The sequence below is a fragment of the Ovis aries genome, chromosome 13 (genome assembly GCF_016772045.2).
Source record: "Ovis aries strain OAR_USU_Benz2616 breed Rambouillet chromosome 13, ARS-UI_Ramb_v3.0, whole genome shotgun sequence".
Lineage (NCBI taxonomy): Eukaryota > Metazoa > Chordata > Mammalia > Artiodactyla > Bovidae > Ovis > Ovis aries.
This window is the reverse complement of record NC_056066.1, coordinates 9,538,778-9,550,819: the sequence shown is the minus strand read 5'-3', so window position 1 is coordinate 9,550,819 and position 12,042 is coordinate 9,538,778. Positions and strand designations below refer to the sequence as shown.

Here is a 12,042-nt window from a genome sequence, read left to right as displayed (position 1 = left end):
ATCTCAGAGTCTACTCCGCTCTTTCTGGAATACTTGCCTGCTGCAGCTGCTCCTTCCCCCTTGTTGCCACGTATCTGCATGCCGTGGTGTCCCAGGCCCGATTCTTCTCCTTATTGACATGTCCTCTCCAGCAAATCCCACTGAGTCAGGTGGCTGTAAGTAGCGTTTCTACACCAGCAACACCCAAGCCTGTATTTCTGGTCCACATCTCTCCCTAGAAAGCCAGACTCATATATCTAACTGGCTTCTTGATCTCCCATATGCCTGAGAGTCCTCTTGGATTTACCATGGCCAAATCTGAACTATCAACTCTATTAACAAAAACTGTGCCCTGTGGCCAGTCTTTCATACACTAGTCAGTGGCACCATCACCCACACAGTTACTGATGCTAAAAGCCTAGGATGTGGTCTGGGTCCCCGCGCACTGTATCTAAGCCATCGGTACCTCCTGTCACCTCTGCCTCTGGGATGAAACACAGCAGTCGATTTTGTCTGCATTTCCAGAAACCGCCCATCACTGCTTTCCTGCTACAGTCTTTCAACTGGTCTTACTTTGGCTCCTTTGGCTCATTTTCATTCACAGGCAAGAGGGAGCTGGTTAAAACTGATTACGCTCCCTCACTACTAAAAGCCTTCCATTGGCTTCCCCTTGTAGTTCTAACAGAATCAGTTCTTACTGATTACATCAGACATAACCTGGTCCTATGGTATTTTCCCGAATCCCACCCCTGTTCTCTCTCATCCATCAGGCTCCGGTCACTCTGAACTTCCTTCGCTGATGTGTTAAAATTCACCTGAACATCTGCATTCCCTGGTCCCTCCATCTGGAACGTTCTCCTGCCATTTTGTCCCTGAGATTTCACTTTAACTACTGTCGTCAGGGAGTCCTCCCTGAGTCCAGCCAATGGAAAGCTGTCTTCTCAGGATTCCTTCTACGTTACCTCATTCCTCCACGAGGCACTTAGCACCACCACGCTTTTCTTATTATTTCCTTTTGGATCACTGCCACCCGAGTATAAATTTCAAGGAAGAAAAGATACTGTCTTTATAGTTCATTGCCCTATTTCAGTGCCCGGAGCCGTGCCTGGGCCACAGCGAGCGCTGGATAGGTATTTGTTGAGTGGCCGTTTGAGGAAGAGAATCTACCACTTCAATTTGATCACGGCAGCAGTCAGAACCGCTGGATGATGCTGGCTGCTTTTTGCATGTTATGGAAGAGGCGTGCAGAGCTGTGCAGTTAGAATTGAAGCTGGAATTTCTAATGAATGAAAGGAAGATATTTTTATTTTGGAAGAATAACAGCCAGTCAAAAGGATTTTAATGAGCACCATTGCACCTCTGACTTCTCTGCACCAGGATAGGGAGGTAGAACAGTTACAGCCGTATATGCTGAAGTGGCCAGGATCTGAGATGAATCTTGCCACTGGGCTCTGAACCAGCGGGCAGGCCTGCTTAGAAGAACAAGAAGCGGTGTGCTTAGGAATCTTCTCTACACTGAGAGGCAGCCACATTGTGGTGGTGATGTCCATCCGAGAGGTGGAGAAAAAGGCTTATGTTCTATGACTCTTTGCTAACATGCAAGATGGTCCCAAATCCATAAAGAAACTGCCTGTTCTCAACTGATTAAGGGAAAAAGAGATGCATAAATAAAATGCAGGCAGATGTGTGTGCATGTATACACGTATGTGCCTGTGTGTGTGTATGAGTATATGTATATGAATGGGGTGGGAGAAATTTATGTTGATAAGACAGTTTGGGACAGAGAGCAACTGGGGTCGCAAAGAATCAGACATGGCTGAGAGACAAACACACACACACACACACACACACACACACACACACACACACACACAATGAGTGAATAAAACCTGTAAAGCCACAGCGTTCAGAGAATGGCCTCAGCTGTCAGCAGCTGGCTGACTAAGACTCATCGGCCCCAAATAGTGAAAACAGTGACAGCTTTTCTCAGAAGCCTCATCTTCCATGGAACATAACGATGTGGTGACCGGGAGCTGGGGGCAACAGTGGTGCAGATAACACCATTTTTCTATATCAGAAATTCATTCCATCTCAAGGACTGCATTTAAGCAAAGGGCGCTGGCTGAGCAAGCAGCAGGTGCTCAAGGCCCCTGCCGCCCTGCTTCAGTGCCTCCTCTGATTGGCCGTCGTCAATTCCATCTTCCAGTTTAATAGTAAAGGCTTTCGGTTCTCCAGCAAAATCTCCAAGGTTAATGGAGGAACTTCTCAGTGACAAACCTATCATACCGCCTGGTTTATTTCCAAGAGTCCAGCGTACGGCTCAGAGTGTGGCTGGCACACGAGCAGAGCTCCCCATTTTAAAGATGCCCCACTTGTTGGGCTCGTTAGAATCAGAAGAATGACTTGGAAAAATCGAAGGAGGAAGCTTTTATGTGGGTGGTTATGTTGACAACTGCATAGCATGTGTGTGAATCGTTCTTTCAAAGGAGAGCGTGCCTGAGTGTAAAAATGGGGAGGAAGAAAAGAAAAATCTAAGGTGATGACCATCTTTTTTGAGTTTTAAGTGTAAAAAATGTTCAGTTTACAATATACAGCAGAAGACCTCTAAGCATTTCATTGGCACATCCATTCTTTGGATCTCACGGAGCTCTGGGTGTGGGGGAGTCAAGGCCACATCACAGCATCATCCACAACATATAGAAAAATGAGCAGGAGCACAGCTCTTCAAAACTGGGTGCAAAACAGTACGGGCCACTCCACGTGTTGTGGAGGGAAAGCCTCTGATACCTGTCCTTTGAATGTTTTTCATTTCGTTTTTCCCCTCAAACTGAATCTGCTGATTCTGACCTGCCCTAGTCAGCCCAGCTCTGACGTGGTCCTTCCAGCCTCTGCCGGTCCCGTGCAGAGCATCACTGAGCAAACTGCTATCACCCGGGACCAAAGAGGAGCTCGGGACTGACGCCCGAGAGGCACTGCTCTGAACAAGGACCCTGATGCTCGTCGTTAACAGGGCTGGTGATTGCCCGAGGGAGACCACAATGGACACTGAGGCTAACCCGATGAAACGGCATGAACACTGAAAACAGCACTAAGTCAAGCTATTGTTCACCTCTGGGGACGAGGCCGAGGAGACGCTTCAAAAGAAATCTGAGCCCACCTGCTTCTTGGCTCTGCTCTTCTATTTCTTCCGCACTTGGCTTTTCCTCTGGAGCATTCTCATCTTTTTCGAAAACCACAGAGGGGGAAAAAAAATATACATCAAGTCAATTTATGAAATATCTCTTTATGGCTAATATGCAGCGGTGAAATTAATTGTAACCAATGTAGCGTGACTCGCCGCCATAAAGCGAGGCAGAGAGATGAACCAGAGGTGTGAAACAGAAAAATTACCTACATAAATAGGCGCATTTATCCTGGGCCCTTCTCGCGTGATTTGCTTGGTGGAAAGCTGAACTGCGGTAAACAAAATTCACTCAGCAGTTCTAGTCACATCTCTCCTCTCACACAGCACTTCCCGAAGTGCCAAACAGATTTTAATTTCAATTTGCTTTCTTCCCTTGACTCAACCAATATGCGCCGTGTAAAGAGTGTTGGCTGATTATACTCCTATGCACTTTATTTTCCTGTTTGATTTATGTTGCAAAAAACCCACCTATTTTTACTTCATTTCTCTTACAGTTTTTACTTAAATTTTTTTTACCGGGGTATAGCTGCTTTACAATGCTGTGTTTCTGCTGTATGACAAAGTGGATCAGTCATACATATACGAATATCCCCTTCCTCTTGGACCTCCCTTCCGCGCCCCCCATCCCACCCCATTAATTTCTTAGACATTTACTTACATTTTGCACATGACAGTCTAACATTTCTATGCTACAAAATATTCTATCTTGAACAGATTATGCTGGTCAAGTTTATGCCGGAATACATAACTCCTTGAAAAATAAATAACTGGGCAGGTATAATGGTGGCTATATATTGGAAACTAGCTAAAAATTTCCCTTTGGCTTAAAATGTATATATCTCTGTGGATTTATGTGTAGAAAAAAAATAAACTTTTCAAAGTCATCATTTTAGAACTCATTGCTGGGAGGGTTTCCAAATGTGTTTAGAAATTTTTTTTAAATGATAAATTTATATAAAGACAGAGGAATAAAATATAAGACACACAGTTAAAGTACAGAAACCAGGGAAGCAGAAGTTTTCTGCACACGTGGGTTAAAGCTGGCCAAAGCTCCCAGTTGCTCAAGAGGCGGAATCTACTCCTTTACTCCTGAAATTTGGACTGGTTCTGACTTGTTTAGACAGTGAAATGTGGACATGATTCTCTGGGCCCCTCAAGCCAAAGCCTAAGAGAACTGGCAGCTTTCCCCTTCTGCCTCTGGGAAGCCAGTCACCTTGCTTAAAGACACTCAGGTGAGCCCCCCGAGGGGAGAGGGGGACAGGGAGAGAGTGGCACAGAGTAGCCAGACATGTGGATGAAGCCGTCTCCCACCTTCCTACCTGGCCCTGCTGCCAGCTGAACACTCCCAATCGATGACCTCAACCGAGATCACAGGGAGCAGAAGGATCACCCTACTGAGTCCTTTAAGAATTCCTCACCCCCAGCCAGGCTTAGACTACTTTACCAAGTTGTACTTGAGTGCTTTGACCCACCATCTGTTCCAACTACCAACACTTAATCCAGAGGCAAGAGGATGGGCATCCTTCCAGAGGAGGATGCGACTAGTGGAGTTGAAATAAGAGCCTCGGCGGCAGAGAGGGAACCTTTCACCAAGCAGCTCTGCAGAATTGAGGAGGGTGGAGAATGCGAAAACATCTGGCCTGAATGAAAGAAAAAGTTTATAACAGAGTGACAAAAATAAATAAATAAATAAGAGCAACACCGGCATGGGGAAGAGGTTCAATCTATAAATAAATGTGTAAGTATGGGGACTTCCCCGGTGGTCCAGTGGTTAGGAATGGACCACTTCGTTGCAATGCAGGGGACATGGGTTTGATCCCTGGTCAGGGAACTAAGATCCAACATGCCACAGAGCAGCTAAGCCCACTTGCCTGAACTACTGAGCCTGTGCTCCAGAGCCCATGCGCCACAACTAGGGCCCATGGACCGCAACAGAAGATCCCACGTGAAGCAATGAGGCTCCTGCACGCTGCAGCTAAGACCCAGCACAGCCAAATAAATAAAGTGTGTGTATAATTCCCCTGCTTGCTCCTTGGAAGAATAGCTATGACAAACCTAGACAGCGTATTAAAAAGTAGAGACATTACTTTGCTGACAAAGGTCCTTATAGTCGATATGGATCAGAGAAGGCAATGGCACCCCACTCCAGTACTCTTGCCTGGAAAACCCCATGGATGGAGGAGTCTGATAGGCTGCAGTCCATGGGGTCGCTAAGAGTCAGATGCAACTGAGCAACTTCACTTTCACTTTTCACTTTCATGCACTGGAGAAGGAAATGGCAACCCACTCCAGTGTTCTTGCGTGGAGAATCCCAGGGATGGAGGAGCCTGGTGGGCTGCTGTCTATGGGGTTACACAGAGTCGGCCACGACTGAAGCGACTTAGCAGCAGCAGCAGCAGCAGCACCATGTATGGATGCTGAACACTGGAGAATTGATGCTTTTCAACTGTGGTGTTGGAGAAGACTCTTGAGAGTCCCTTGCACTGCAAGAAAATCAAACCAGTCCATCCTCAAAGAAATCAATCCTGAATATTCACTGGAAGGAATGATGCTGAAGCTGAAGCTCCAATACCTTGGCCACCTGATGTGAAGGGCCAACTCATGAGAAAGGACCGTGATGGTGGGAAAGATTGAAGGCAGGAGCAGAAAGGGATGGCAGAGGATGAGCTGATTGGATGGTGTCACTGACACAATGGATGTGAGTTTGAGCAAATTCAGGGAGATTGTGAAGGACAGGGAAGTCCGGCGTGCTGCAGTCCATGGGGCTGCAAAGAGTTGGACATGACCTAGCGACTGGACCACACAGATTCCCTCTGCCCAGCACAGTGCCCTTTGTCACAGGGTTATAGTATAACCTCGGTAGAGGTGGCTCTGCAGTTCCCCAAACCCAAGGTTCTCTGTGGAGTATTTACAAGGACATTTCTAATGTCTCTCTGTTTTGGTTCTCCAGGGAGGTGCTGTAGGAAGGCAACAGTCATCCTTGATGTTCCTGCTCCTGTTCCCAAGGTCGGATTGGTACTGGGGCACGTGTCAAAACCATAGGTCAGTGTTTTGCCTTCCTCCCCCCACATGGACTCAGACTCAAGCAGGAAAAATCTACCAGCTTTCCTGTCTCTCCCGACAGCCAGACCTTTTAACACAGATTTTACAATAGGCTTGAAGTCTGCAGTGACCGACTGTTGTTAAAATTAATCTGGTCACTGCATCTTTACCCCTACCGCATGGAGTGGGGGTAAAAAGCTTTCTTGTGGAGAGAGAAAGAGAGAAGGGAAAGAGAAACAACAGTTAAGTCACGGGAAGCTTCCAGCAGTCCTAAACACATGAAAAGGAAATTCAGAGCCCCCACGACCAACTGTATAACCGTAAGAAACAGTCTGGGTCTTTATCTCACCTACAGCTTCTGGGTTTTTACCCTTAATCCCCGCGTCCGTGGTGGTCCCACTCCCTAATGAAATTGCCCAAGTGGCGTGTTCTGTTTTCCTCTTGGAAAACAGAATCTTGGCTGTGGGGTGATCTGGGTTGCAGGATTTCTGCCCTTTGGAAGCAAATTCAGGAAACACTTGGTATGTTTATCACGGAGTAAACGCCTTCTAGAGGAATGCTACATTTGGCGTTTGAGTCCCTTGCCCTCAAATGAAAGGATTAGGTATATTGCTTTCATCAATTTCCGAAGACAGTGCACCCTCGGAGCCAGCAGGGGGAGCCAGTGTCGAAGTCTTGCTTTCCAAGCCCACTTGATACATTCTCCGGCAATTAGACTAGCATTCATTTCACTTTCAGAAGGACAGTTTGCCTGGCTTCTAACATCCCATCCATTTAAAATGCCTCAAATGGGTGAGTTCTGAGTGAAACAATGGGCTTCCTCTGGTAGGAAAGAAAAATATCCCATTACACCGTTCCCTATTAAGTACTGGATAAGGACAAGCTTCCCTTTTTGTGGGCTTGTCTGTCTAGCTGTCTTCACAGGAAGCAAATAAACAATAAAATAGTGAAGTAGACTGGGGAATGTAAACTTGAGGTTATTAGAAGGGATTTAAAAGGCTCACAATAAATGTGAAGAAATATAGGGAAGTGACAGGCTATTTTGTGAGCCTAAAAAATGTCATATGGAAGCTAAATTCTCCTAATTAATACAGCTCTAGGATTCCATATTTATTTCCAATAATAAATTTCCACCTCATTCACGTTGAGTGTCACATAAGACTACTTCCCCACACCTAAAAGCATGGTGACCCGTGCAAATTCTAATGGCTAAATTATTTTTGCTTCTCCAGTATGAAAACCCTGCCCTCTATTCTTTCCACCCATATGCATGGAGTACATACTGTATGCAAGGACGTTTCAGGAATTTTATAGAAATAAAAATAAGAGACTCCTGCTGTAAAGCTGGAACTGAGCAGAATCCTGCAGGGCTCTCCTACTTTCTCAAGTACAGAACCAAGAAGCTCATGATCAGGACAACAGCATTGCAGACCCAGCATCTGATGCATGTTCTTGAGTTGCTTTACTGTTACCGTAACAGCCACTGGATGGGGGAAAAAATCTAACTGGGTGATGCCAGACTGCAGCCATGATGGAATCTCCTCCTTCCGTCTCGCGCAGCACTGAGTCGTGGGCAGCATGGGTTCCAAGGACTGACCTCAAGAGTACGAGATGGACATGATTGCCCATAAGTCTCGATCTCTGTTGGCATCAATATAATTGCAGTCTATCCTGCCCATATACGAGAGCAGGCAACTAAAACTGCCAGGAAAGAGACGCTGACGTCTTCCACTCTAGAACGCTATGTCCACATGAAGAAGTTCCAGAAGACAGACCTTCCCTTCTAATCCCACAGAAATGGGATGATGTTCTGACAAGTGGGGACTTGCCAGCAGCTCTTTGAAGCAAACTGCCCTCAGCAGAAAGCCCCTTTTCTTGTCACTGTAGCAAAGCTATACTGTAATTAAGTTTTGAATGAGGCATCCCCACCTCTACTCATTTCTGGCCCAAGCATGCCTTTCAAACCTTTTAATCACACGACACCTTGCCTGACTTCTAGATCAACGAAGAATAAGCAATTAACGGATGACCAGATCTCTTCTCTAGCTTCTCTTTCAGTAATCTCACGAGCAAACTATGTGACCAAGCTGTGTGAACAAGATAATGTCTAGGGGAAGATCACAGAAGTCAACAGCTTGAAAGCAGTGGGGCACAGTGACGAGTCTGACCCCCCGTCTCAGTGATTAACTGAGTTTACTCTCCTCCTTTCCTTTAAACCTTTCATGGCTGAGTGGAATCTTTGGAGGTGTGTTTTGGGGGATTCTGAGTCCACCATCTCCCCAGATTGTTGACTTCTGATTAAAGGCCCATTTCCTTTCTACCATTTGTGAGTATTAATTCTGTAAATGGCAAGCAGTAGGGTCTCCCATTGATAACAAAGTGAATTCGTGTAAATATGCAGTTCATGTTTAATTCTATACGGATGAGCTTTTTAAGGGCAAAATTTCAATGTCATGGCTCCAAACTGCCGTCCTGATATTTGCAGTTCCTTTTGTGCAATGTGCATAGGGATAGGAAGGGAAAGGGGAGGTAAGTCAGAGCAAATACACTCTTGCTGCTGGGGAAGCAACCTGACGTGTGCTGCCTGCTAGTACACTGCTGTCTTTTCCAGGTTTCTGGACACGGGCAGGCCACAGGCAATTCAAGCTCAGGGGTTTGCAGACTGGATTACTGGCTTCAGTTCTTGAGTTCCTTGGCAATGGATTATTTATCTCAGTGTCATTCCCCTGCTGTTGGACTTGATCCAGGGATACAGCTAATGAAATGTCAGCAGACACGACAGGAGCAAAGAGCTGGAGTGCACTGCACAATTGGACTTGGTGCTTGCGCTTCTACCGTTGGCCATGACAAGATGCCTCTGTAGCCACTGGTTTAAAGAGGATGAGAGATACGAGGAGCAGGCTTGACCCACATCACAGACTGGAGGCCAGACCAGAAAACTCGCAGCTTGATATCCAACAGCCCAGTGGAGCCTCGCCTACGTCAGCAGACCCACCGTCAAGCTGTAAACCTCTGAGCATGAGAACAAATCTTTTTGTTGTAAGGCTCTGAACTTTGGGGTGATTTGTTATATAGTTTTATTGCGATAATAGCTGATTAATACAAATGGTATCTTACTTTTTCTCAGGTCAGGAAGTCTCTCTTTTTTTTTAACTCTTTCATTTATAAAGAATTCAGTCTTAAATTTTTTATTTTGCCACACAGCTATATTCTTACACATCCCAAAATTCTCTAGAAGACAGACACTCACGAAATAAATTCAGCTTATATAAGGGATGCTCTTGACGAGTATGCTCTGCCATGAATGTTTATGCTTTACTGAATAGAGCTACATGGTAGCAGTATGATACCTAGTTAATACTGGCTGACACGTATGGAATATTGGCTATGTTCCACTCAGTGTCTCAGTGCTCTGCATAGATTATCAAATTTAATTCTCATAACAACCCAACGAGGTGATATTATTATTATCCACATTTTGTGGGTGGGGACACTGAGGCACAGAGATGTTAGATAATTTCCCCGAGATCCCACAGAGATTTCAGCAGGGATTCAACCCAGTCCACTGATACCAGAGTCCCCTACTGCCTTCCTGGAAACACAACTAGCATTTGTTTGCTGGAAGCATGGGAAAATGATATTTAACATAAGGCTGAAAATTAAGCTATAATCTCATACACGTTAACAAAGAACACTAAGAACATTGAGAAACTAGCTCTTTCAACACTGAAGCCAGACGGGCGCAAAGGTACAACTCTGAATTTGTTCTTTAATAGTAAAGATATTTTGAAATAATTTTAAACAATGGAGAGTTACAGGAATAGTACAGGAAACTTTCTCTTTTGCCCTGATGCATTTTAGAGTAAGTTGGGGACATAATCACCCCCTTATCACCTTTGCCAGCCCTGAGTACTCTGGTCTGTATTTTCTACAAAGACCTTCCCCATGACCACAATGCAACTAAGCAGTGATGACATTCCTCACATGGAAGTCTTTGAAAATTTTCTAAGAATACTTTTCATGGCAATCTACCATCACAAATGCCTTTCGTTGTCCTGGTTCTCTAGTCTCCTTCAATCTGAGACCAAGACACCCTCCTGACCTCAACTACACCCTGGCTGGTTGGAGTCGGGGGTGGGAGAGGTTGGTTCCCTACCTCACCACCTGTACTTCAGTATGAATGCCTAACCTTGCTCAACTCTGCAGGAAGGCTTTTAGGATGAAAGAAAGATAAGAACAAAAGAAGAGAGGTAGAAAGTTTAGTTTCAAACCTTTCAACATTTGTTCTGGAGGTATTGTCAACCAATTGATCTACATATATGAATCTCAGGAAATTAAGTTCCCGAGTTGGCTGCCTCACCACTGTAATGAAAAGCCTCCTGTGTGTCTTCCAGGGCAGATCAGAGAGCGGTATATGGTCAGGCAGTCACCATCTGACATGAACGGGAGCTGCTGCCTCCCAGGGACGGGCACTTCCACACCTCTGACCTGTTACCGCGAAGCCCTCCACAGTCCTCCTGGGCTAGACTTTTATCTACATTTTTACAGATAAAGATTTCAAGGTTGTTGGAGGTCAAATATGTGCCCCGAAGCCCTACAATTAGTGGCAGAGCTGAGACTTAAAACTCAGGGCCAGATTGTGCCAAAACCTGAGGTCTTTCTTGTCTTGCAGATTCCTGTGACCTCTTTTGAGTTTTGACAGCTGAATTGTAAATCCTGAGAAAGATGTCCATACTGTTGCTGAGGTGTCCTCAGCATCTAGCACAGTGCTCACAATCTGGCAGGGTTCCATAAACACCTGCCAAGGGGTTAAGAAGGAAACTTCTTTCTCTCCTAAACAATAATTATTTTGTTGTTGTTCAAAGCTTATTTCAGTTCTTGATGGAAAAAAGGTACTGTGTCTGTCTGAGCCTCTAGTTGAGCCTCATTGAATTCGGGGCTAGCTTTAAAATGTCATGTCTCTTTGATCACAAATAATGGTTCCTAACAACAGACTGGTTTCAAATAGGAAAAGGAGTACGTCAAGGCTGTATATTGTCACCCGGCTTATTTAACCTCTATGCAGAGTACATCATGAGAAACACTGGGCTGGAAGAAGCACAAGCTGGACTCAAGATTGCCGGGAGAAATATCAATAACCTCAGATATGCAGATGACACCACCCTTATGGCAGAAAGTGAAGAGGAACTAAAAAGCTTCTTGATGAAAGTGAAAGAGGAGAGTGAAAAAGTTGGCTTAAAGCTCAACATTCAGAAAACGAAGATCATGGCATCCAGTCCCATCACTTCATGGCAAATAGATGGGGAAACAGTGGAAACAGTGTCAGACTTTAATTTTTTGGGCTCCAAAATCACTGCAGATGGTGATTGCAGCCATGAAATTAAAAGACGCTTACTCCTTGGAAGAAAAGTTATGACCAACCTAGATAGCATATTCAAAAGCAGAGACATTACTGTGCCAACTAAGCTCCGTCTAATCAAGGCTATGGTTTTTCCAGTGGTCATGTATGGATGTGAGAGTTGGACTGCGAAGAAAGCTGAGCACCAAAGAATTGATGCTTTTGAATTGTGGTGTTGGAGAAGACTCTTGAGAGTCCCTTGGACTGCAAGGAGATCCAACCAGTCCATTCTGAAGGAGATCAGCCCTGGGATTTCTTTGGAAGGAATGATGCTAAAGCTGAAACTCCAGTACTTTGGCCACCTCATGCGAAGAGTTGACTCATTGGAAAAGACTCTGATGCTGGGAGGGATTGGGGGCAGGAGGAGAAGGGGACGACAGAGGATGAGATGGCTGGATGGCATCACTGACTCGATGGACGTGAGTCTGAGTGAACTCCA

General features: G+C 45.3%; 1 protein-coding gene across 2 annotated transcripts in view; it reads right to left on the bottom strand.

Annotated features, from left to right (window-relative positions):
• The window catches only part of MACROD2 (mono-ADP ribosylhydrolase 2), a 2,324,156-nt gene that overhangs the window by 153,646 nt on the left and 2,158,468 nt on the right, over window positions 1–12,042 (bottom strand). For both annotated transcript variants that reach the window (XM_027976486.2, XM_042230293.1), the window contains exon 12: window positions 3,137–3,199. In XM_027976486.2, coding sequence (XP_027832287.1) covers window positions 3,137–3,199 — 63 coding nt within the window. The remainder of the gene's footprint in view (window positions 1–3,136; window positions 3,200–12,042) is intronic.